The 26,121-nt window shown below is 45.0% G+C and overlaps 1 protein-coding gene across 6 annotated transcripts in view; it reads right to left on the reverse strand.

The window, feature by feature from the left end:
• The window catches only part of rerea (arginine-glutamic acid dipeptide (RE) repeats a), a 99,164-nt gene that overhangs the window by 38,491 nt on the left and 34,552 nt on the right, over positions 1-26,121 (reverse strand). For all 6 annotated transcript variants that reach the window (XM_029718366.1, XM_029718369.1, XM_029718368.1 and 3 more), the window contains one exon: positions 17,949-18,029. In XM_029718366.1, coding sequence (XP_029574226.1) covers positions 17,949-18,029 — 81 coding nt within the window. The remainder of the gene's footprint in view (positions 1-17,948; positions 18,030-26,121) is intronic.

A 26,121-nucleotide genomic window follows, 5' to 3' on the forward strand; every position in this document is an offset into this window, starting at 1 on the left:
TCATTTTCTATGCGTCTCACAAATGTTCTTCTTTGTGATCCGAACACCTCAAACTTAGATTCATCTGTCCATAACACTTTTTTCCAATCTTCCTCTGTCCCTGCTGGCCTTCTAAGCAGAGTTCCTCTGTCCAGTGTCTGTTCTTTTGCCCATCTTAATCTTTCCTTTTTATTGGCCAGTCTGAGATATGGCTTTTTCTTAGCAACTCTGCTTAGGCCAGCATCCCGGAGTCGCCTCTTCACTGTTGACGTTGAGACTCGTGTTTTGCGGGTACTATTTAATGAAGCTGCCAGTTGAGGACTTGTGAGGCTTCGGTTTCTCAAACTAGACACTAATGTACTTGTCCTCTTGCTCAGTTGTGCACCGGGGCCTCCCACTCCTCTTTCTATTCTGGTTAGAGCCAGTTTGCTCTGTTTGTGAAGGGAGTAGTACACTGCGTTGTACGAGATCTTCAGTTTCTTGGCAATTTCTAGCATGGAATAGCCTTCATTTCTCAGAACAAGAATAGACTGACGAGTTTCAGAACAAAGTTCTTTGTTTATGGACATTTTGAGCCTGTAATCGAACCCACAAATGCTGATGCTCCAGATACTCAACTAGTTTAAAGAAGACCAGTTTTATTGCTTCTTTAATCAGAACAACAGTTTTCAGCTGTGCTAACATAATTGCAAAAGGGTTTTCTAATGATCAATTAGCCTTTTAAAATGCAAAAATTGGATTAGCTAACACAACGTGCCATTGGAACACAGGAGTGATGGTTGCTGATAATGGGCCTCTGTACGCCTATGCAGATATTTCATAAAAAATCTGCTGTTTCCAGCTACAATAATCATTTACAACATTAACAATGTCTACACTGTATTTCTGATCAATTTGATGTTATTTTAATGGACAAAAACAAGGACATTTCTAAGTGACCCCAAACTTTTGAACGGTAGTGTACACACACACACACACACACACACACACACACTCAGCAAAAAAAGTAACGTCCCTTTTTCAGGACCCTGTCTTTCAAAGATAATTCATAAAAATCCAAATAACTTGACAGATCTTCATTGTAAAGGGTTTAAACACTGTTTCCCATGCTTGTTCAATGAACCATAAACAATTAATGAACATGCACCTGTGGAACGGTCGTTAAGACCCTAACAGCTTACAGACGGTAGGCAATTAATGTCACAGTTATGAAAACTTAGGACACTAAAGAGGCCTTTCTACTGACTCTGAAAAACACCAAAAGAAAGATGCCCAGGGTCCCTGCTCATCTGCGTGAACGTGCCTTAGGCATGCTGCAAGAAGGCATGAGAACTGCAGATGTGGCCAGGGCAATAAATTGCAATGTCCGTACTATGAGACGCCTAATACCCTGACTACATTGCCGTGTCGCGTGCGTTGCAAAACAAATGTAGGAATCTATGTTATTCTATTATTGCGCGCGTCAAGGAGCGTCTGCGTTGCCAAGGGATAAAGAAGAAGTCATTCCTATTTCTGACGCAGATCGCGCTGCAAGTCCTGCCTCTCCCACCTCTCCCGTTTTATGTGTGGATTAATAGTCGGAGTAGAGGACCTTGTGCATTTCACGATGGTGCACGCGCACAGCCGGTTTGGGATCCGTGTTAGACAGCGCTACAGGGAGACGGGACGGACAGCTGATCGTCCTCGCAGTGGCAGACCACGTGTAACAACACCTGCACAGGATCGGTACATCCGAACATCACACCTGCGGGACAGGTACAGGATGGCAACAACAACTGCCCGAGTTACACAAGGAACGCACAATCCCTCCATCAGTGCTCAGACTGTCCGCAATAGGCTGAGAGAGGCTGGACTGAGGGCTTGTAGGCCTGTTGTAAGGCACGTCCTCACCAGACATCACCGTCAACAACGTCGCCTATGGGCACAAACCCACCGTCGCTGGACCAGACAGGACTGGCAAAAAGTGCTCTTCATTGTCGAGTCGCAGTTTTGTCTCACCAGGGGTGATGGTCGGATTCCCGTTTATCGTCGAAGGAATGAGCGTTACACCGAGGCCTGTACTCTGGAGCGGGATCGATTTGGAGGTGGAGGGTCCGTCATGGTCTGGGGCGGTGTGTCACAGCATCATCGGACTGAGCTTGTTGTCATTGCAGGCAATCTCAACGCTGTGCGTTACAGGGAAGACATCCTCCTCCCTCATGTGGTACCCTTCCTGCAGGCTCATCTTGACGACCCTCCAGCATGACAATGCCACCAGCCATACTGCTCTTTCTGTGCATGATTTCCTACAAGACAGGAATGTCAGTGTTCTGCCACGGCCAGCGAAGAGCCCGGATCTCAATCCCATTGAGCACGTCTGGGACCTGTTGGATCGGAGGGTGAGGGCTACGGCCTCTACCCCCAGAAATGTCCGGGAACTTGCAGGTGCCTTGGTGGAAGAGTGGGGTAACATCTCACAGCAAGAACTAGCAAATCTGGTGCAGTCCATGAGGAGGAGATGCACTGCAGTACTTAATGCAGCTGGTGGCCACACCAGATACTGACTGTTACTTTTGATTTTGACCCCCCTTTGTTCAGGGACACATTATTCCATTTATGTTAGTCACATGTCTGTGGAACTTGTTCAGTTTATGTCTCAGTTGTTGAATCTTATGTTCATACAAATATTTACACGTGTTAAATTTGCTGAAAATAAAACGCAGTTGACAGTGAGAGGACATTTATTTTCTTGCTGAGTTTATATACACACTACTAATACACACACACACACACACACACTCTACATACTTGAAATATTAATCCAGACCCTTCTATTCCCCAAGCCCACTAAATCATTAGAGCAGTACAGTACTGCTAACTACAGTCGACTAGCTCACAGAACATGATAGTGACAACATAAGCTTGGTTTTATAAAGGCCTTTAAGAATGCTGCCTGCTTCCCTCTGCAGGAAACTTCTGCTCCGCTGGATTATCCTCCATCAAGGAAAGGGCTTACCTCATATCACCATCACACTCAATGCTCTCCCTCTGCTTCCCTCCCTCACAGTCTCACTGCTCTGACTCTCTGTTCCCTCCACAGTCTCACTGCTCTGACTCTCTGCTTCCCTCCCTCACAGTCTCACTGCTCTGACTCTCTGTTCCCTCCACAGTCTCACTGCTCTGACTCTCTGTTCCCTCCCTCACAGTCTCACTGCTCTGACTCTCTGTTCCCTCCCTCAGTCTCACTGCTCTGACTCTCTGTTCCCTCCACAGTCTCACTGCTCTGACTCTCTGTTCCCTCCCTCACAGTCTCACTGCTCTGACTCTCTGTTCCCTCCCTCAGTCTCACTGCTCTGACTCTCTGTTCCCTCCACAGTCTCACTGCTCTGACTCTCTGTTCCCTCCCTCACAGTCTCACTGCTCTGACTCTCTGTTCCCTCCCTCACAGTCTCACTGCTCTGACTCTCTGTTCCCTCCCTCACAGTCTCACTGCTCTGACTCTGTTCCCTCCACAGTCTCACTGCTCTGACTCTCTGTTCCCTCCACAGTCTCACTGCTCTGACTCTCTGTTCCCTCCACAGTCTCACTGCTCCGACTCTCTTTTCCCTCCACAGTCTCACTGCTCTGACTCTCTGTTCCCTCCACAGTCTCACTGCTCTGACTCTGTTTCCTCCACAGTCTCACTGCTCTGACTCTGTTCCCTCCACAGTCTCACTGCTCTGACTCTGTTCCCTCCACAGTCTCACTGCTCTGACTCTGTTCCCTCCACAGTCTCACTGCTCCGACTCTCTTTTCCCTCCACAGTCTCACTGCTCTGACTCTCTGTTCCCTCCACAGTCTCACTGCTCTGACTCTGTTTCCTCCACAGTCTCACTGCTCTGACTCTGTTCCCTCCACAGTCTCACTGCTCTGACTCTGTTCCCTCCACAGTCTCACTGCTCTGACTCTGTTCCCTCCACAGTCTCACTGCTCTGACTCTCTGTTCCCTCCACAGTCTCACTGCTCTGACTCTCTGTTCCCTCCACAGTCTCACTGCTCTGACTCTCTGTTCCCTCCACAGTCTCACTGCTCTGACTCTCTGTTCCCTCCACAGTCTCACTGCTCTGACTCTGTTCCCTCCACAGTCTCACTGCTCTGACTCTGTTCCCTCCACAGTCTCACTGCTCTGACTCTCTGTTCCCTCCACAGTCTCACTGCTCTGACTCTCTGTTCCCTCCACAGTCTCACTGCTCTGACTCTGTTCCCTCCACAGTCTCACTGCTCTGACTCTGTTCCCTCCACAGTCTCACTGCTCTGACTCTGTTCCCTCCACAGTCTCACTGCTCTGACTCTCTGTTCCCTCCACAGTCTCACTGCTCTGACTCTCTGTTCCCTCCACAGTCTCACTGCTCTGACTCTGTTCCCTCCACAGTCTCACTGCTCTGACTCTCTGTTCCCTCCACAGTCTCACTAATACTGTCACTTCGAATGCTTCACTACATGTTGTTACGGTCATTGTATTTAGTGTGTGTTAGTGTGATAAAGTGTGAGTGTATTTACTCCAGCGTGTGTGTGTGTGTTTGTTTATTTTCCTACAGCCTTTCTCTGTAGCGTATGGCAGGTTGTCTCTCTGACTGTATCCAAGGCTAGATGATGAGCAAATAGGAATCCAAGAGTCATTGCTCGTCTTAGTGGTCAGGCAGGCAGGGCGGGCGGGGCGGCCAGGGCGGGCGGGGCGGCCAGGGCGGGCAGGGGCCGAGGGCTAAACTCCTGTGTTTACACACTGATCCTGTCAGCTCTCTGGCCCGCTCCACTCTCTCTCTGTCTCTCTATTCTCCCCCCTGTCTCTCTCCCCCCGTCTCTCTCCCTCTGTAGGCTGAACAGATGGTTATTGTTTTTCCTGGCAGATTTATGACCGAGCCACAAAAGGCCCCTGCTTTGACACCAAGCCAAAAGGTTAAGGCTGTTACTTGCAGGAGCAGAAGAGGGACGGAGCAGGGGAGGAGAGCGAGAGGAGGGGAGGAGAAGTGGCAGGTGCCAGAGCAGAGAACGAGGAGACGACCAGGGGAAAGGGGGAGAGGAAGAAGGGAGGGGAAACGGAGAGGGAGGTATAAAATAATAAAACAATGGACAATCAAACTTGAATATAACCACAAGCCCTAAAACCTCTCTCACATGTTACTGAATGAGGTGTGACACTGGGACAGAGAAGAGAGAGAGAGACAGAATACAGACAGAGAGAGAATAGAGACAGAGAATAGAGAGACAAAGAATAGAGAGAATAAAGAGAGAGAGAATAGAGACAGAGAATAGAGAGAGACAGAATAGAGTCAGAGAATAGAGAGAGAGAGAATAGAGACAGAGAATAGAGAGAGAGAGAATAGAGACAGAGAATAGAGAGAGACAGAATAGAGACAGAGAATAGAGAGAGAGAGAGAATAGAGAGAGAATAGAGAGAGTGAGAGAGAATACAGAGAGAGAGAGAGACAAAGGGAATAGAGAGAGAGAGAATAGAGAGACAGAGAGAGAATAGAGAGACAGAATAGAGACGGAGAGAATAAAGAGAGCAGCAGGAGAGTGTGTGATGACTAGGTTGGTTCTAGTGGCAGATCCAGAGTTGTGTAAACAGCCATTAGTGCAGCCAGGCAGAGTTGCTCAGAAGACGAGATGGGAGTCTGACCATCATTACAGCAAAGTGGAGGAGAATGTTGATCTTACAACTAGATTTAATTCTGTCCATATATGTACTTTTACTTGCATGTGTTTTGTATTCTATATCCAGTATACGCTGTTAGTGTACACTGGCAACCTGACTGATAGAAACTCTGACGTGTGGCTTTAATTCATGGATTCATTCTAAGGGTAATTATACTTGAGTGTGCTAGTGTAGAGGGAGATTAGAATATCTCTCTGACGTTCTACAGAACTAAGAGCCTTAGTGACATGTTTGCCTTCTCTGTCCTGTCAATCATCCGGTGGGACAAGGCTGGCGTAAAGAAGTGAAGTGATTCCAATATTAATTATACCTGATTTAAATAGGATTTGCTGTATGTTGCCTGGGAAAAAAGGATTTGGGCCGTGTTTATACGGTCCCCTTTTAAAAAGGATTTGGGCCGTGTTTATACGGTCCCCTTTTAAAAAGGATTTGGGCCGTGTTTATACGGTCCCCTTTTAAAAAGGATTTGGGCCGTGTTTATACGGTCCCCTTTTAAAAAAGATTTGGGCCGTGTTTATACGGTCCCCTTTTAAATAGGATATATTTTTTACCACATTCTTGTCAGCATTCGCCTTTTATATTGCCATTTCTTGTGGCAACTGAGCAAGAGACGTTCAACTTTTGACCCCGCTGTTGCGATCGTTGTCGTGGTAACCTGACGTGAGCGCAAGTTCTAAATCCGACAGAAATTCCCGTCTTTTCATGTCTTCACATTCAAAACAGTAAGTTAGCAGCTCGCCATATTTGTAAATAATTACCTTGTAATGTGTTAATTTTTTCCTGTTATTCTGAACTTTTGTCAGATATGTTCTGGTAATTATAAACTGGTAAGTCAGCTAGAATGTCAACAAGCTAATGTTAGCAACAAACCAAAACATTGTCTAGAAAAAGCTGCTTTTAGTAGCCTGGCTTGCTAGATTGAGATATGCCAATGTGCCAATGCTGCCAATGTGTCATGCAGACTGCCATCTGGGCCCGGCTCCCGATGTGTCATGCAGACTGCCATCTGGGCCCGGCTGCCGATGTGTCATGCAGACCTGCCATCTGGGCCCGGCTGCCGATGTGTCATGCAGACCTGCCATCTGGGCCCGGCTGCCGATGTGTCATGCAGACTGCCATCTGGGCCCGGCTGCCGATGTGTCATGCAGACTGCCATCTGGGCCCGGCTGCCGATGTGTCATGCAGACTGCCATCTGGGCCCGGCTGCCGATGTGTCATGCAGACTGCAATCTGGGCCCGGCTGCTGATGTGTCATGCAGACTGCCATCTGGGCCCGGCTGCCGATGTGTCATGCAGACTGCCATCTGGGCCCGGCTGCCGATGTGTCATGCAGACTGCCATCTGGGCCCGGCTGCCGATGTGTCATGCAGACTGCCATCTGGGCCCGGCTGCCGATGTGTCATGCAGACTGCCATCTTTGTGTTTATATTTTTCATAATGACAAGGACAAGCTTGATGTCTGACAACAATACAAATGTTGATGATTTAATGCCAAAGACGGTAAGATGTAAGGTCACATTTCTACTGGGGAGGTTGGCGGGACTTTTAACTACATTACCACAAATCATGACAAGGTTGGTTGGCGGAAATAAAAGTAAACGCTTTGTCGCAGGCAAATACCTTTTCACATACAGTGCTTCCAGAAAGTATTCACACCCCTGGATTTCTCCCACGCTTTTTTGTGTTACAAAGTGGGATTAAATTGTCATTTGTTTTGTCAACGATCTACACAAAATACTCTCTAATGTCAAAGTGTGTGAAAAATACTAACATTTGCTATAAAAAAAATAAACATACACAAAAGTATCTAATTTACATACTTATTCACACCCCTGAGTCAATACATGTTAGAATCACCTTTGGCAGAGATTACAGCTGTGAGTGTTTCTGGGTAACTCGAAGAACATTCCACAACTGGATTGTACAATATTTGAACATGAGTATTTTTTTTTTATTCTTCAAGCTCTGTTAAGTCTTGCCATTGATTTTCAAGCCGATTGAAAAAAAAAAAAAAAAAAATGTAACTAGGCCACTCAGGAACATTCAATGTCGTCTTGGTAAGCAACTCCTGTGTATATTTGGCCTTGTGTTTTAGGTTATTGTCCTGCTGAAAGGTGAATTTAGCTCTATTCTGTTTCTTTTTATCCTAAACTCCCTAGTTCTTGCAGTTCTTGCCGATGACAAGCATACCCATAACATGATGCAGCCACCACCACGCTTGAAAATATGAAGAGTGATACTCAGTGATGTTGGATTTGCCTCAAACATCTTTCTATTCAGGACATAGAGATCATTTCTTTGCAATATTTTCTGCAGTTTTACTTTAGTGCCTTATTGCAAACAGGATGCATGTCTTGGAATATTTTATTCTGTACAGGCTTCCTTCTTTTCATTCTATCAATTAGGTTAGTATTGTGGAGTAACTACAATGTTGTTGATCCATCCTCAGTTTTCTCCCATCACAGCCATTAAACTCTGTAACTGTTTTAAAGTCACCATTGGCCTCATGGTGAAATCCCTGAGCAGTTTCCTTCCTGTCTCACTGCTGTAAGCGCTTTTACCAATCAAAGCAGATTGGAGTCGATCCCTACGCCTGCTACAGAGCCTTTTTACAGGGGAGTGGATCCCTACGCCTGCTACAGAGCCTTTTTACATGGGAGTGGATCCCTACGCCTGCTACAGAGCCTTTTTACAGGGGAGTGGATCCCTACGCCTGCTACAGAGCCGCTTTACAGGGGAGTCGATCCCTACGCCTGCTACAGAGCCTTTTTACAGGGGAGTCGATCCCTACGCCTGCTACAGAGCCTTTTTACAGGGGAGTCGATCCCTACGCCTGCTACAGAGCCTTTTTACAGGGGAGTCGATCCCTACGCCTGCTACAGAGCCTTTTTACAGGGGAGTCGATCCCTACGCCTGCTACAGAGCCTTTTTACAGGGGAGTCGATCCCTACGCCTGCTACAGAGCCTTTTTACAGGGGAGTCGATCCCTACGCCTGCTACAGAGCCTTTTTACAGGGGAGTCGATCCCTACGCCTGCTACAGAGCTTTTTTACAGGGGAGTCGATCCCTGCTACAGAGCCTTTTTACAGGGGAGTCGATCCCTACGCCTGCTACAGAGCCTTTTTACAGGGGAGTGGATCCCTACGCCTGCTACAGAGCCTTTTTACAGGGGAGTGGATCCCTACGCCTGCTACAGAGCCTTTTTACAGGGGAGTGGATCCCTACGCCTGCTACAGAGCCTTTTTACAGGGGAGTGGATCCCTACGCCTGCTACAGAGCCTTTTTACAGGGGAGTGGATCCCTACGCCTGCTACAGAGCCGCTTTACAGGGGAGTCGATCCCTACGCCTGCTACAGAGCCTTTTTACAGGGGAGTGGATCCCTACGCCTGCTACAGAGCCTTTTTACAGGGGAGTCGATCCCTACGCCTGCTACAGAGCCTTTTTACAGGGGAGTCGATCCCTACGCCTGCTACAGAGCCTTTTTACAGGGGGGGGGGTTACAGACTATACAACTACAAGTAGTGAGTGGAGTTACTAACAGACCATACAACTACAAGTACTGAACAAGTTAAATGTCTTCTGTGATTAAAGGTGATCCACACACATAGCTACATGTAGTCTACTTGGACACCGGGTCCACACACATAGCTACATGTAGTCTACTTGGACACCGGGTCCACATACATAGCTACATGTAGTCTACTTGGACACCGGGTGTACATACATAGCTACATGTAGTCTACTTGGACACCGGGTCCACATACATAGCTACATGTAGTCTACTTGGACACCGGGTGTACATACATAGCTACATGTAGTCTACTTGGACACCGGGTGTACATACATAGCTACATGTAGTCTACTTGGACACCGGGTGTACATACATAGCTACATGTAGTCTACTTGGACACCGGGTGTACATACATAGCTACATGTAGTCTACTTGGACACCGGGTGTACATACATAGCTACATGTAGTCTACTTGTACACCGGGTCCACATACATAGCTACATGTAGTCTACTTGGACACCGGGTCCACATACATAGCTACATGTAGTCTACTTGTACACCGGGTCCACATACATAGCTACATGTAGTCTACTTGGACACCGGGTCCCCACACATAGCTACATGATTTTTTAACATTTAATTTAATCAATTTTAGAATAACGCTGTAATGTAACGAAAGGGTGTGAATACTTTTCCAAACGGATTGAACATGTACATTGAACAACACAGCAGCTTTTCGTTATGTTATTTCTGTATTAACAACAACAACAAAAAACGACAATGAAGTTGTCTCTCTTACAATGAGGGGTCAATAGGAAAGAATTATCCCAAATTTGTGGTCGTGATCCGAGGGGAATTCCTTCTGATGAAGGGAACATCGACTCGGAGTACGCTGGATTGCCATGGTGACGTAGAATGTTTATTCAAATAATGCTAACTGCTCATGCAATGGTATTTTTTGTTGTTGTAACGTCAGTTAAGTTGACAAACAAATCTCAGCACGGAATGAAGGGTAAACTTCCTGCGTTTACTTTTCCTGTCTTTGTTTTTGCGGTTCTGACTGCGCCCACTGCCCACGACCTAAGAACCTTTTTGATGCAGGAAACAAAAAAAAGTGAAAAGGAGAGTGTGTTTTCTTGACGAACACCAACCTTGACCTAACTAGAGAGTAGAAACAGAACCAATAGACTGGAGGCCACTTCATTAGAACAACAGCCCTCAGCTGTGATCTGCGGTCTGCCATTTCAGCATATTTAGTTGTTTGAACAGTATTGAGCAAAACCCAGCTCATATTCCATGACGCCCTCAGTCTCCACCCTCCCTCTCTCCATGACGCCCTCTGTCTCCTCTCTCGCCCTCTGTCTCCTCCCTCCCTCTCTCCATGAAACCCTCTGTCTCCTCCCTCCCTCTCTCCCTCCCTCTCTCCATGACGCCCTCTGTCTCCTCCCTCCCTCCCTCGCTCCATGACGCCCTCTCAGTCTCCTCCCTCCCTCTCTGCATGACACCCTGTCTCCTCCCTCCCTCTCTCCATGACGCCCTCTCAGTCTCCTCCCTCCCTCTCTGCATGACACCCTGTCTCCTCCCTCCCTCTCTCCATGACGCCCTCTGTCTCCTCCCTCCCTCCCTCTCTCCATGACACCCCCTCTGTCTCCTCCCTCCCTCCCTCCCTCCCTCCCTCCCTCCCTCCCTCTCTCCATGACGCCCTCTCAGTCTCCTCCCTCCCTCTCTCCACGACGCCCTCTGTCTCCTCCCTCTCTCTCTCCATGACACCCTGTCTCCTCCCTCCCTCTCTCCATGACGCCCTCTGTCTCCTCCCTCTCTCCCTCTCTCCGTGACACCCCCCCTGTCTCCTCCCTCCCTCCCTCCATGACGCCCTCTCAGTCTCCTCCCTCCCTCTCTCCACGACGCCCTCTGTCTCCTCCCTCCCTCTCTCCATGACGCCCTCTCAGTCTCCTCCCTCCCTCTCTCCATGACACCCTGTCTCCTCCCTCCCTCTCTCCATGACGCCCTCTGTCTCCTCCCTCTCTCTCTCCACGACGCCCTCTGTCTCCTCCCTCTCTCTCTCCACGACGCCCTCTGTCTCCTCCCTCTCTCTCTCCATGATGTCCTGTCAGTCTCCTCTCTCCCTCCCTCCCTCCCTCCCTCTCTCCCGCTCTCCAAAGTGGAGGAAATGGTGGCAGCAAAGCTAGCCCTGTAGATGGTCAGAACAACTGACAGAGAGGGGGATGACACACCCACTTCCCTCTCAACTCCGCTCTGAGAGGGAGAGAAAGGGAGGGAGGCAGTGAGAGAGAAAGGGAGGGAGGTAGTGAGGGAGAGGGGCAGTGAGAGAGAGGGGGGGAGGCAGTGAGAGAGAAAGGGAGGGAGGTAGTGAGGGAGAGAGAGGGAGGGAGGTAGTGAGGGAGAGAGAGGGAGGGAGGCAGTGAGAGAGAAAAGGAGGGAGGTAGTGAGGGGGAGGGAGGTAGTGAGGGAGAGGGGCAGGTGGGAGGGAGGTAGTGAGGGAGAGAGAGGGAGGGAGGGAGGCAGTGAGAGAGAGGGAGGTAGTGAGGGAGAGAGGGGCAGGTGGGAGGGAGGTAGTGAGAGAGAGGGGCAGGTGGGAGGGAGGTAGTGAGAGAGAGAGGGGCAGGTGGGAGGGAGGTAGTGAGAGAGAGAGGGGCAGGTGGGAACAACATAGCACTCTTTAGAAGCAGCCAAACTCATACAAGTTAGCTAGCGGGAGAGAAGTGAGGGAGGAACAGTGAGGGAGAACCAGGGAGAATCCCTGTCGTTCTCTTTAAAAGCGGTCCAGCTACTGTAGCTAGGGGAAGCAAGAGAAGGCTGGAGGAAGAGAGGCAGGCAGGCAGGAACACCGTAGCCCTCTAGATGTGTCTGCCTGGTGGTTCTGGCTAGTAGCCCAGTACAGTGGTGTGGTCGTATCCCAAGCCCAGACCCAGGCCTTGGGGCAGGACATCATGTTATTGGAACAACCAACCACATGTAATGTGAGGTGCTTGTTCCTTCCTGGATGGCTAGGCATGCCAGTGGAATTACTAAAATATTACATGTCAGAGTGTGGAGAGAGAGAGGGAGAGGGAAAATACTTCAAACTAAAGCTAGTGCTTGAAGATTGTTATGCTCCATAGATAGAGTGTGGGAGAGAGAGAGAGAGAGAGAGAGAGAGGGAGGGAGGTAAACATATTTCTGTTAGGGAAAATAAGGTGTTGACTAGCAATGCTACTAGCTCAAAGACCACAACGGCGTGTGTCTAGAGATGAGCTTTAAGCACAAAAGCCATGTCAATCATAACCAAAGAGGAGGCTTTTTCAGTGTGTCTGTGACAAACCCTGGTCTTCTCAGTGTCTATATTGAGCTAACCCCCACCTTCCCTCATCCCCTTCTCTCCCCCTCCTCTGGTGACTTCTCTCCCCCTCCTCTGGTGACTTCTCTCCCCCTCCCCTTTTGATTGCTTTTCTTATGCTTAAAAGGCAGTTTATTGTCCAGAGGGGAGATGCCTGTTTCTCTGCTCTGTGGTGGCAGCAGGGCTAGAAACTAGACGGAGGTGTGTAGGGTGCGTGATGGAAAGAGAGGTATTACCACGCCAAGCAGCACACTACCCCACCGGGTATTAATAGCATTGATATACGGTCCTTTTACATTAAGAGCCAATCACTTGTCAGGTAATATATCTCTAAGCAACGGCGTTAATGACTTCATTTCTTATTTAAAAGACAACACATTTGTTTTACGGATGGTAAATATTCATAGTGCCATTAATGAGTGGCCAGAAAATTGGCACTGAACTTAAAGTAGCTCTCGAGTGGCGCAGCGGTCTAAGGCACTGCATCTCAGTGCTAGAGGCGTCACTACAGACACCCTGGTTCCAATCCAGGCTGTATCGCAACCGGCTGTGATTGGGAGTCCCATAGGGCGGAACACAATTAGCCCAGCGTCGTCCGGGTTTGGCCGGGGGGTAGGCCGTCATTGTAAATAAGAATTTGTTCTTAACTGACTTGCCGAGTTAAAGGTTAAATAAAAAGGTTAAATAAATAAAGGTCGACACTTCCAGAATATACTATTACATTTATAAATCAGGATTTTGTAAAGGTATTTATTTCATGTAGCTAAAACTCAAAAGAAGACTGACAACAGAAACAGTAAAACGGTGTCTCAAGCCTTAGTGATGATGTCAACACTATTTCTGCAGTCTTCCATAACAATAATGATGGCGTGTACAGAAACTAGTACATGCAGAGGGTCTACACTGCTGACTGAGCCAACACAAAACACATGGATGCATTACTGAACAGAAGAGCCAATAGCTACAGGACAGTCAGTGTACAGCCATGAAGCTACAACACGGTTTCCTTTAAAACCAAATCACAAATATACATTAATGTATTATTATAACATGTATTATCTTACGAGGACTATCCATGCCTCACTTGGGGGAAGAAGAAAAGGAGACGTCAAGCTCAAGGTGACTTCCCTGGTAAAAAAAAATATATATATAGATATATCTTGCTAGATTGAGATATTATTTAGGTTAAAACACGACTACATGATGATTGTAGAAGCAGAGAGATCTAGAGTTTACAATTCTATGAGATTTATTTTGCCTTTATTTCACTACATACAGGACCTCCAGAAAGTACTCACACCCCTTGACTTAATCCATATTTTGTTGTTGTTACAGGCTGAATTTAAAAAAAAAAGTTTTTTTTCTCCCCTCACCCATCTTCACACAATAGCCCATAATGACAAAGTGAAAACATGTTTTCAGAAATGTTTGCAAACTTACTGATATTATAAAATGTTATTAGTAGTATTCATTCACACCTCTGAGTCAATACTTTGTAGAAGTATTACAGCTGTGAGTCTTTCTGGGTAAATCTCTAAGAACGTTCCACTCCAGGATTGTGCAACATTTACCCATTACCCCTTCAAAATTCATCAAGCTCTGTCAAACTGGTTGTTCATTGCTAGACAACCATTTTCAGGTCTTGCCATAGATTTTCAAGTAGATTTAAGTAAAAACTAACTTGGCTACTCAGGAACATTCAGTCTTTTTGGTAACCAACTCCAGTGTAGATTTGGAGTGATGTGTTGGGTTGTTGTCCTGCTGAAAGGTGAATTCATCTCCCAGTGTGTGTTGGAAAGCAGACTAAACAGGTTTTCCACTAGGATTTTGCTTGTGCTTAGTTCCATTCCATTTAGGGGGCTACTGAGTGGCGCAGCGGTCTAAGGCACTGCATCTCAGTGCTAGAGGAGTCACTACAGACCCTGGTTAGATTCCAGGCTGTATCACAACCAGCCATGATTAGGAGTCCCATAGGGCGGCGCACAATTGGCCCAGCGTCGTCCGGGTTTGGCCGTCATTGTAAATAAGAATTTGTTCATAACTGACTTGTCTAGTTAAATAGAAAATTCAGTTTATTTTTTATCCTGAAAAACTCCCCAGTCCGTAACAACTACAAGCATACCCATAATGTGATGCAGCCACCACTATTGCTTGAAAATATGCTGAATTGGATTTAACCCAAACATAACACTTTTTTGTATTCAGAACAAAAATGTAATTGCTTTGCCACATTTTTTGCAGTATTACTTTAGTGCCTTGTTGCAAACAGGATGCATTTTTTTGAATATTTTTTAATCTGTACAGGCTTCCTTCTTTTCACTCTGTCAATTAGGTTAGTATTGTGGTGTAACAAGAATGTTTCTGATCCATCCTCAGTTTTCTCCCATCACAGCCATTAAACTCTAACTGTTTTGAAGTCACCATTGGCCTCATGGTGAAATCCCTGAGTGGTTTCCTTCCTCTCCGGCAACTAAGTTAGGAAGGATTCCTGTATCTTTGTAGTGACTGGGTGTATTGATAAACCATTCAAAGTGTAATAAATAACTTCACCATGCTCAAAGGGATATTCAATGTCTGCTTATTTATTTTTTGCCATCTACCAATAGGTGCCCAGTACTGCTCGACTGAGGGACCTAACAGATAATTGTATGTGTGGGGTACAGATATGAGGTAGTTATTCAAAAATCATGTTAAACACTATTATTGCACACAGAGTCCATGTAACTTATGTGATTTGTGAAGGAAATCTTTACTCAAATCTAACAAAAGAGTTGAATACTTATTGATTCAAGACATTTTAGCTTTTTATTAATTTGTAAAAATGTAGATAAACATAAGTCCACCTTGACATTGTGTAGGCCAGTGACACAAAATCTAAATATAATCCATTATAAATACTGCCTATAACACAACAAAATGTGGAAAAGGTCAAGGGATTTGAATACTTTCTGAAGGTACTACAGGTGACTGCTCGATCTAAACGTACGCCTCCTTTTGTGATTCAGTTTTTTTACAGTTTATAAAAATATATTTTTTTAAAGTATTTGTTTTATTATCACATAAGCCGGCCGGATAGGTGCAATGAAATGTGTTGTTTTACAGGGTCAGCAATAGTAGTACGGCGGGTTAAGTGCCTTGCTCAACGGCACAGACAGATTTTTTACCTTTTTTTTTAAAACTTTCGGTTACTGGCCCAACGCTCTAACCACTAGGCTACCTGTCTACCTACCTGCAGACAGACATTGAGAACACATTCTCTTTTCCAGTAATGACCTGAGAGCTAATTGTATGGGTGGAGCATAGCTAGATTCCATATGCCAGTAGTCACGTTTCTGCCCTCCCTGCCTGATTAGAGCCAATATGGCTCCTAGGTAAACACAAGAGGGTTGTTGGGACTCTCCGGATCTTACCCACGTGTCATAGTTTTTCACTGAACACACACACACACACACACACACACACACACACACACACACACACACACACACACACACACACAGTTCTGTTGAAGAAAGAGGAACTCAGAGAGCGAATTACCCCTGGCTAAGGAATATAGACAAAGCAATGTAGAGCTTGTTTGTGTGTGAGCTGGCTAGCAAGGTAGCCGATTCCCCACGCTGTGAGCTGGTTAGCAAGGTAGCCGATTCCCCACGCTGTGAGCTGGTTAGCAAGGTAGCCGATTCCCCACGTTGTGAGCTGGTTAGCAAGGTTCCCCACGCTGTGAGCTAGTTAGCAAGGTTCCCCACGCTGTGAGCTAGTTAGCAAGGTTCCCCACGCTGTGAGCTAGTTAGCAAGGTTCCCCACGCTGTGAGCTAGTTAGCAAGGTTCCCCACGCTGTGAGCTAGTTAGCAAGGTTCCCCACGCTGTGAGCTAGTTAGCAAGGTTCCCCACGCTGTGAGCTAGTTAGCAAGGTTCCCCACGCTGTGAGCTAGTTAGCAAGGTTCCCCACGCTGTGAGCTAGTTAGCAAGGTTCCCCACGCTGTGAGCTAGTTAGCAAGGTTCCCCACGCTGTGAGCTAGTTAGCAAGGTTCCCCACGCTGTGAGCTAGTTGGCAAGGTTCCCCACGCTGTGAGCTAGTTGGCAAGGTTCCCCACGCTGTGAGCTAGTTGGCAAGGTTCCCCACGCTGTGAGCTAGTTGGCAAGGTTCCCCACGCTGTGAGCTAGTTGGCAAGGTTCCCCACGCTGTGAGCTAGTTAGCAAGGTTCCCCACGCTGTGAGCTAGTTAGCAAGGTTCCCCACGCTGTGAGCTAGTTAGCAAGGTTCCCCACGCTGTGAGCTAGTTAGCAAGGTTCCCCACGCTGTGAGCTAGTTAGCAAGGTTCCCCACGCTGTGAGCTAGTTAGCAAGGTTCCCCACGCTGTGAGCTAGTTAGCAAGGTTCCCCACGCTGTGAGCTAGTTAGCAAGGTTCCCCACGCTGTGAGCTAGTTAGCAAGGTTCTCCACGCTGTGAGCTAGTTAGCAAGGTTCTCCACGCTGTGAGCTAGTTAGCAAGGTTCTCCACGCTGTGAGCTAGTTAGCAAGGTTCTCCACGCTGTGAGCTAGTTAGCAAGGTTCCCCACGCTGTGCATAATGATCTGTTACTTTGTTTGACATAACATAACTGCCTAGAGACTTGGCACCAGTAACTACTAATCACAAAATCTGTAGTGGAAAACACCTGTATCCCATATTAACTCTACATTTTCACTACACGTTTATCAGCTCTGAAGATAAACTGTGTTGATTCATTTCTAATGGTGACATTGGTTATCAATAAAGACAAATGTTGGCCAGTATCTCCTAATTATGGACAGAGTTCCCGACAATTGTAAGAACTGGTGCCTCAGTGGTTCAACACGTTGTTTGAGAACCTCTGCTGAGGAGTGGGATTATTTTTCTTGAGTTTGTCATTTTATATTTGCATTATATTGTATTATATTTAGTAAATTGTGTACATGCAGGGCTCCCTTGCAAAAGAGAACTTGTTAAAATAATAGTCAAATAAATAAAAAATAAATAATACAAAATAAATCTATATATTTCTCTCTATTTCCTCTCATGTATGGTGTTTTGAGAGAGCCCCAAGGCAGATCTGACAGTATTGCAACAGACTGGATGGATGGATGAGAGGGATGCACTTATTGTTTATCAATAAACCTTCGGGGTAAATATAACACACGCAAGCCCAAAATAATACTTCCTGTCATTTTACTGTTAATGTGATGATCACTTAAAGTCATGCCATAATAACGCCAACTTTTTTGGGGGGGGGTAAAACTGCAACATTTAATCTGAGCCATGTTTTGAATTCATGTTTGATAATTATTATTTTACTGCTACAACCAAAACAAACATGTTCTAAATCTGAATCCTAATGAAACTTTGTACAGTGACACACAAACACACATTGATTCAACAGAGACACGGTCTAAAATATAACCCCAGAGGGAAAAAACTAAGTGATTTACCGTTTCCTTGTTGGGTAGCAGATCTTTACGAATCTTGAAGAAGTTCTTGCCGTACTGTCTGAGCCCTTTAATGAACCGCTTCTGAAACAAGAAGAAAAACAAAAAGAAGCAAGAAAGACAAACCATCAGCTGCCATCCTTACAGATCAGAATCAGCAACAATGATAACTGTACAGGCAGAGAAAATGCAACTAGCCACACACTACGTTACACTGGTTCCAGGCCAAAACAAAACATTGTTTTTATTTTGTTAGTTCTGTGGTTGATTTGAGAGTTTGATGGTAATCTGTAAAAACCTCTGTCGCCTCTGTTTGAGCGCTCCGCTTCTACAGAGCACAGCTGTGTCAGGACACAATACAGAGGAAATGACTAACTCAAGCAGACACAGAAACCAAGATTATACTTATGCTGTTTCATGTGGGTTGAAAAGAGCAGCTAGGGAAATCTATTGTTACATACATCACACAGGAAATGTCAGATTCAGGGAGAATAATATCTGAGTCTTACAGAGCAAAAGTTCAAAGCCCAAAAAAACTCAACTTCAATAACTTCTGTATAACAGCAAAGCATTTCCTAACACTGTGTGTTTACCGCCACCGATTCATTCCTAAATACACAGACCATATTTCTCTGAAAAAAATACAACACTTATATAATAATGCACTTGCACGTCGGAGCAAATAAAGAACATGGAAAAAAAAGAATTAAAAAAATGACAAATCCACAGTGACAGGACGGAGGAAAATGACAGAGCCCATGACAAATTTCTCCACTTCACAACAACCACCATTTTAGATTTTTACATAAAAAATAAAAATGAGAAACATGGAACCTCAGCATCTCACAACAACAAAACCAGTAAAAAGAGAAAAGGAATAGAACATTAAATAGGTTAAAAAGCCAAACCTAAATGTATTTCAGTATTTCTTCTCCTTTAAGAGATGCGGAGCCATAAAAAAGCAGAGGGAGGGAGGCTGAAAACATTCACAGCCAGCGAAGCAGACTACCAACACATTTACTTTCAGCTTTCAGAGGCAGGCAAGCCCTGCTCCCCACTCCCGTACCTTTCTTCAGATAATAATCTCAGCCAACATCTCTCTCCAACCAAGTAAGTCCAGAGAAAAACGCGTTAAAGTCCCGGGGAGAACACTCCACAAATCTCTACGGCAAGCCACAGGTAATACAGGAAAAATCAGGGGGGCAAATCCACAAGGTCTCTGAAGGAACAAATGGGCTTTTTTTATAAGCAAGAAATAGCTTGTCACTCTGTGCTCTCCCACTACAAAGGGGACAGCTTTACATGTGATCTTTCTGCTAGAGAGCCTCTGGTCGGCAGCCGCCTGGAAAACCTGGAGCGGCGCAGGAGTTCAGTGGAGTGGAGTCCAGTGGAGTGGAGCCCAAGAGAGCCTCTGGTCTGCAGCCGTCTGGAAAACCTGGAGCGGCGCAGGAGTCCAGTGGAGTGGAGCCCTAGAGAGCCTCTGGTCTGCAGCCGCCTGGAAAACCTGGATCGGTTTCTACTCTGGCACGACCCGGGTTTCTACTCTGGCACGACCCGGGTTTCTACTCTGGCAGCATCTACTCAGCTCCCTCTAGCCTGTTGTGATGTGAGGACTGCTAAAGCTGGCTTTATGGGTTCTCTAGCCTTCACAGTACATGTATCTACACTGACCCGCTCCAAATCATAACCTTCCCTGTTTTTATTACAACCCTCAAAGCCACTGCCTTCTGCCTGCCATTAAGAGGAAGCTACAGCATCTCAGGGGCTTGGAGTGAACACGAACACACACACACACACACACACACACACACACACACACACACACACACACACACACACACACACACACACACACACACACACACACACACACACACACACACACACACACACGGCAGGGAGGAGAGAGTGAGCAAGAGGGAGGAAGGCAGGAACAATGTGTGTAAAGCAAGGTGTTGGCAACAGTAAAAGGAGACAAGTGAGAGGTAAAAGCAGACATGGACTTCCTGTGAATCCTGTATGTGTTTGAAAACCGGGCCGTTTTCATGTACACTGTAACCAGCGTTACGTAACCACAGATTGTTTACACGCTCTGGCTCTGCTCTGGTCAGGGAAAGGAGGAGAATTTCACAGATGTAGCTAACAGGTTATTTCCCCCCCCCAACACAGGAAGTCAGCAGTTACAAAATATAAAAACGGTCCAATCTGTGGCCATTATTACAGAAAAATAAGAAGTTTATTGCAATAAGTAAAAGACAACAACCTATAATTGACATTTCTGCAGAAGCTGCAGTGATTAACTACATAGACCTTATAATTCTGCAGTGATTAACTACATAGACCTTACTTATAATTCTGCAGTGATTAACTACATAGACCTTACTTATAATTCTGCAGTGATTAACTACATAGACCTTACTTATAATTCTGCAGTGATTAACTACATAGACCTTATAATTCTGCAGTGATTAACTACATAGACCTTACTTATAATTCTGCAGTGATTAACTACATAGACCTTACTTATAATTCTGCAGTGATTAACTACATAGACCTTATAATTCTGCAGTGATTAACTACATAGACCTTATAATTCTGCAGTGATTAACTACATAGACCTTATAATTCTGCAGTGATTAACTACATAGACCTTATAATTCTGCAGTGATTAACTACATAGACCTTATAATTCTGCAGTGATTAACTACATAGACCTTATAATTCTGCAGTGATTAACTACATAGACCTTATAATTCTGCAGTGATTAACTACATAGACCTTATAATTCTGCAGTGATTAACTACATAGACCTTACTTATAATTCTGCAGTTGTTCACAGCGACAACACATCAAACAAGTCCCTTCATGAACATATAGAAACAGAAATCTAAATGTAGCATATCGCTTCTAAAGTTTAACTTTCACTTGTTTTTCTTACTGGCAGTTTATAAATACATGTTTTCTCTCTATACTCAGCTGGTAATAGGCTACATTTGGTTATTAATTAATTATGTAATAAATAGCTGTATGATATATTTTAGCAATGTGAGACATTAATCTATTCTTTTAAAATTGCATTGAATTATTATTTTTATAAGTAGGCTTGTCATTTAAAAAAATGATTTTACGTCTAAAAAGAAAAGTTTAAAAAGAGAGATAAATACGTCTACAGTGCGCTAGCCAAGATGAATGCAAGTTGTCTTAATGGAGACTATCAACAGCGTCAAGTAAGACAACTAAAATGGTGGCCTATGAATGATCAGATTTCTTTTTGGACAGCTTTATTCACCACCTGACAAAGTGGGAACTCAAAAACACTTTGCTAGATTGCTAACTCTGAATATGATCATGTTGCTAGATAGATTAATGAATTAGCCTACATGGCTATCTCCCTTCCACACTCCTCTCTACATACAATCAATTAGAGGTCGACCGATTATGATTTTTCAACGCCGATACCAATTATTGGAGGACCAAAAAAGCAGCTGCCGATTTAAAACATTTTTTATTTGTAATAATGACAATTAGAACAATACTGAATAAACACTTAACTTAATATAATACATCAATAAAATCAATTTAGTCTCAAATACATAATTAAACATGTTCAATTTGGTTTAAATAATGCAAAAACAAAGTGTTGGAGAAGAAAGTAAAAGTGCAATATGTGCCATGTAAGAAAGTTAACGTTTAAGTTCCTTGCTCAGAACATGAGAACATACGAAAGCTGGTGGTACCTTTTAACATCATTCAATAGTCCCAGGTAAGAAGTTTTAGGTTGTAGTTATTATAGGACTATTTCTCTCTATACGATTTGTATTTCATATACCTTTGACTATTGGATGTTCTTATAGGCACTTTAGTATTGCCAGTGTAACAGTATAGCTTCCGTCCCTCTCCTCGCTCCTACCTGGGCTCGACCAGGAACACATCGACAACAGCCACCCTCGAAGCAGCGTTACCCATGCAGAGCAAGGGGAACAACGACTCCAAGTCTCAGAGCGAGTGACGTTTGAAACGCTATTAGCGCGCACCCTGCTAACTAGCTAGCCATTTCACATCGGTTACACCAGCCTAATCTTGGGAGTTGATAGGCTTGAAGTCATAAACAGCGCAATGCTTTAAGCATTGCGAAGAGCTGCTGGCAAAATGCACGAAAGTGCTATTTGAATGAATGCTTACGAGCCTGCTGGTGCCTACCACCGCTCAGTCAGACTGCTCTATCAAATCATAGACTTAATTATAACATAATAACACACAGAAATACGAACCTTAGGTCATTAATATGGTCGAATCAGGAAACTATTATCTCGAAAACAAAATGTTTATTCTTTCAGTGAAATACGGAACCATTCTGTATTTTATCTAACGGGTGGCATCCCTAAGTCTAAATATTCCTGTTACATTGCACAACCTTCAATGTTATGTCATAATTATGTACAATTCTGGCAAATTAGTTCGCAACGAGCCAGGCGGCCCAAAATGTTGCATATACCCTGACTCTGCGTGCAATGAACGCAAGAGAAGTGACACAATTTCACCTGGTTAATATTGCCTGCTAACCTGGATTTCTTTTAGCTAAATATGCAGGTTTAAAAATATATACTTCTGTGTATTGATTTTAAGAAAGGCATTGATGTTTATGGTTAGGTACAGTCGTGCAACGATTGTGCTTTTCTCGCAAATGCGCTTTTGTTAAATCATCCCCCGTTTGGCGAAGTTGGCTGTCTTTGTTAGGAAGAAATAGTCTTCACAGTTTGCAACGAGCCAGGCGGCCCAAACTGCTGCATATACCCTGACTCTGTTTGCAAGAGAAGTGACACATTTTCCCTAGTTAAAAGAAATTCATGTTAGCAGGCAATATTAACTAAATATGCAGGTTTAAAAATATATACTTGTGTATTGATTTTAAGAAAGGCATTGATGTTTATGGTTAGGTACACGTTGGCGCAATGACAGTCCTTTTTCGCGAATGCGCACCGCATCGATTATATGCAACGCAGGACAGGCTAGATAAACTAGTAATATCATCAACCATGTGTAGTTAACTAGTGATTATGATTGTTTTTTATAAGATAAGTTTAATGCTAGCTAGCAACTTACCTTGGCTTCTTACTGCATTCGCGTAACAGGCAGGCTCCTCGTGGAGTGCAATGTAAAGCAGGTGGTTAGAGCGTTGGACTAGTTAACCGTAAGGTTGCAAGATTGAATCCCCGAGCTGACAAGGTAAAAATCTGTCGTTCTGCTCCTGAACAAGGCAGTTAACCCACTGCTCCTAGGCCGTCATTGAAAATAAGAATGTGTTCTTAACTGAATTGCCTACTTAAATGAAGGTGTACATTTTTGTATTTTTGTTTAATAAAAAAAATATATATAAAATCGGGAAATCGGTGTCCAAAAATACCGATTACCGATTGTTATTAAAACGTGAAAATCGGCCCTAATTAAATCGGCCATTCCGATTAATCGGTCGACCTCTACAATCAATGCATGGTGAGTCACTTAACCTTTTGACTTCTTCAGTTGAATTGACTATCAGGGCTTAGATTTCACTATGAAGTCAAGCTCAAAGTAATTGGGATATTATTATAATACTGTATATAAAGCCTACTAACGGTCCTGAGAAAGCACGACAAAACCTATTCCCCCTCAGGAGACTGAAAAGATTTGGCATGGGTCCTCAGATCCTCAAAAGGTTCTACAGCTGCACCATCGAGAGCATCCTGACGGGTTGCATCACCGCCTGGTATGGCAACTGCTCGGCCTCTGACCGCAAGGCACTACAGAGGGTAGTGCGCACGGCACAGTACATCACTGAGGCCAAGCTTCTTGCCATCCAGGAACTCGGTGTCGGAGGAAGGCCCTAAAAATTGTCAAAGACTCCAGCCACCCTAGTCATAGACTGTTATCTCTGCTACCGCACGGCAAGCGGTACCGGAGAACCAAGTCTAGGTCCAAGAGGCTTCTAAACAGCTTCTACCCCCAAGCCATAAGACTCTTGAACATCTAATCAAATGGCTACCCAGACTATTTGCATTGTCCCCTCCCCTCAACGCTGCTGCTAGTTTCTGTTATCATCTATGCATAGTCACTCTGCTACCTACATGTACATATTACCTCAATTACCCCGTCTAACACGGACTCTGTTCCGGTACCCCCTGTATATAGCCTCGCTATTGTTATTTTACTGCTGCTATTTAATTACTTGTTACTTTTATTTATTTATATTTTTTGGTATTTTTCTTAAAACTGCATTGTTGGTTAAGGGCTTGTAAGTAAGCATTTCCCTTTAAGGTCGACACGTTGTATTTGGCGCATGTGACAAATACAATTTGATTTGATGTAATGCATTATTCTGTTAGAAAGCTCAAAATATTTGCTTGTTTTTGTATTTATTATTTAACTATGATTTGTATGTTTTTGTTTCACATCTTCAAATTATGGTCGTTTTTTAAAAATTCGATATAAATCGATGTGTGTATTTCGTAGAACGACTACTTCCTATCGCTGCAGTAGACTTCATAGTTTAACAGCGTTATACAGCCTGTGTGCCAGAAATGTACCGTTCCCGCCACAAATTAACAGACAGTCTGATCAGCGAATGAGCATTAAGGCGGGACTCCAAGGGCCTCCAATGGCTGTGGATATGTAACCTGATACCCCAGTCATTTGTGTCCGACTGAATTAAAGCAGGGAAGCGGGGCTGTCAGACAGCACTGAGGTGAAGTGATTTGGTGCAACAGAAGATGATATATAAGCGAATTACCTTGATTGAACAATTCAATTATAACTTAAGTCCGATTAACATTTAAGAGGTCAATGCTTCAGTAAAGCAGCATCAGTAAAGAGCTACTCTATTACTGACTAACAACAATTAACAATCGCCACGCACCTCCTGTCTCTGTTCTGATCCCTAACCCCTACATCATGTTTCCATTGATCATCCTTGAGATGTTTCTACAATTTGATTGGAGTCCACCTGTGGTAAATTCAATTGATTGGACATGATTTGGAAAGGCGCACACCTGTCTATATATATGGTCCCACAGTTGACAGTGCATGTCAGAGCAAAAACCAAGCCATGAGATCGAAGGAATTGTCCGGAGAGCTCCAAGACAGGAGTGTGTCGAGCCACAGATCTGGGGAAGGGTACCAAAACATTTCTGCAGCATTGAAGGTCCTCAAGAACACAGTGGCCTCTATCATTCTTAAATGGAAGAAGTTTGGAACCACCAAGACTCTTCCTAGAGCTGGCCACCCAGCCAAACTGAGCAATCGGGGAAAGAAGGGCCTTGGTCAGGGAGGTGACCAACAAGCTAATGGTCACTCTGACAGAGCTCCAGAGTTCCTCTGTGGAGATGGGAGAAACTTCCAGAAGGACAACCATCTCTGCAGCACCACCAATCAGACATTTATGGTAGAGTGGCCAGACAGAAGCCACTCCTAAGTAAAAGGCACATGACAGCCCACTTGGAGTTTGCCAAAAGACACCTAAAGGACTCTGACCATGAGAAACAAGATTCTCTGGTCTGATGTAACCAAGATTTAAGTCTTTGGGCTGAATGCCAAGCATCACATCTGGAGGAAACCTGGCACCATCCCTACGGTGAAGCATGGTGGTGGCAGCATCCTGTTGTGGGGATGTTTTTCAGCGGAAGGGACTGGGAGACTAGTCAGGAACAAGGGAAAGATGAACGGAGCAAAGTACAGAGAGATCCTTGATGAAAACCTGCTCCAGAGCGCTCAGGAACTCAGACTGGGGCGAAGGTTCACCTTCCAACAGGACAACGACCCTAAGCACACAGCCAAGACAATGCAGGCGTGGCTTCGGGACAAGTCTCTGAATGTCCTTGAGTGGCCCAGCCAGACTCCAGACCTGAACCCGACCTAACATATCTGGAGAGACCTGAAAATAGCTGTGTAGCGATGCTCCCTGTCCAACCTGACAGAGCTTGAGAGGATCTGCAAAAAAGAAATGGGAGAAACTCCCCAAATACAGGTGTGCCAAGCTTGTAGCGTCATTGCACTGAGGATAGGAAACTCTGTCACCACCGATAAATCCACTATTATTGAGAATTTCAATAAGCATTTTTCTACGGCTGGCCTTACTTTCCACCTGGCTACCCCTACCGCGGTCAACAGCACTGCACCCCTCACAGCTACTCGCCCAAGCCTT

The sequence above is a fragment of the Salmo trutta genome, chromosome 28, assembly GCF_901001165.1.
Source record: "Salmo trutta chromosome 28, fSalTru1.1, whole genome shotgun sequence".
NCBI lineage: Eukaryota > Metazoa > Chordata > Actinopteri > Salmoniformes > Salmonidae > Salmo > Salmo trutta.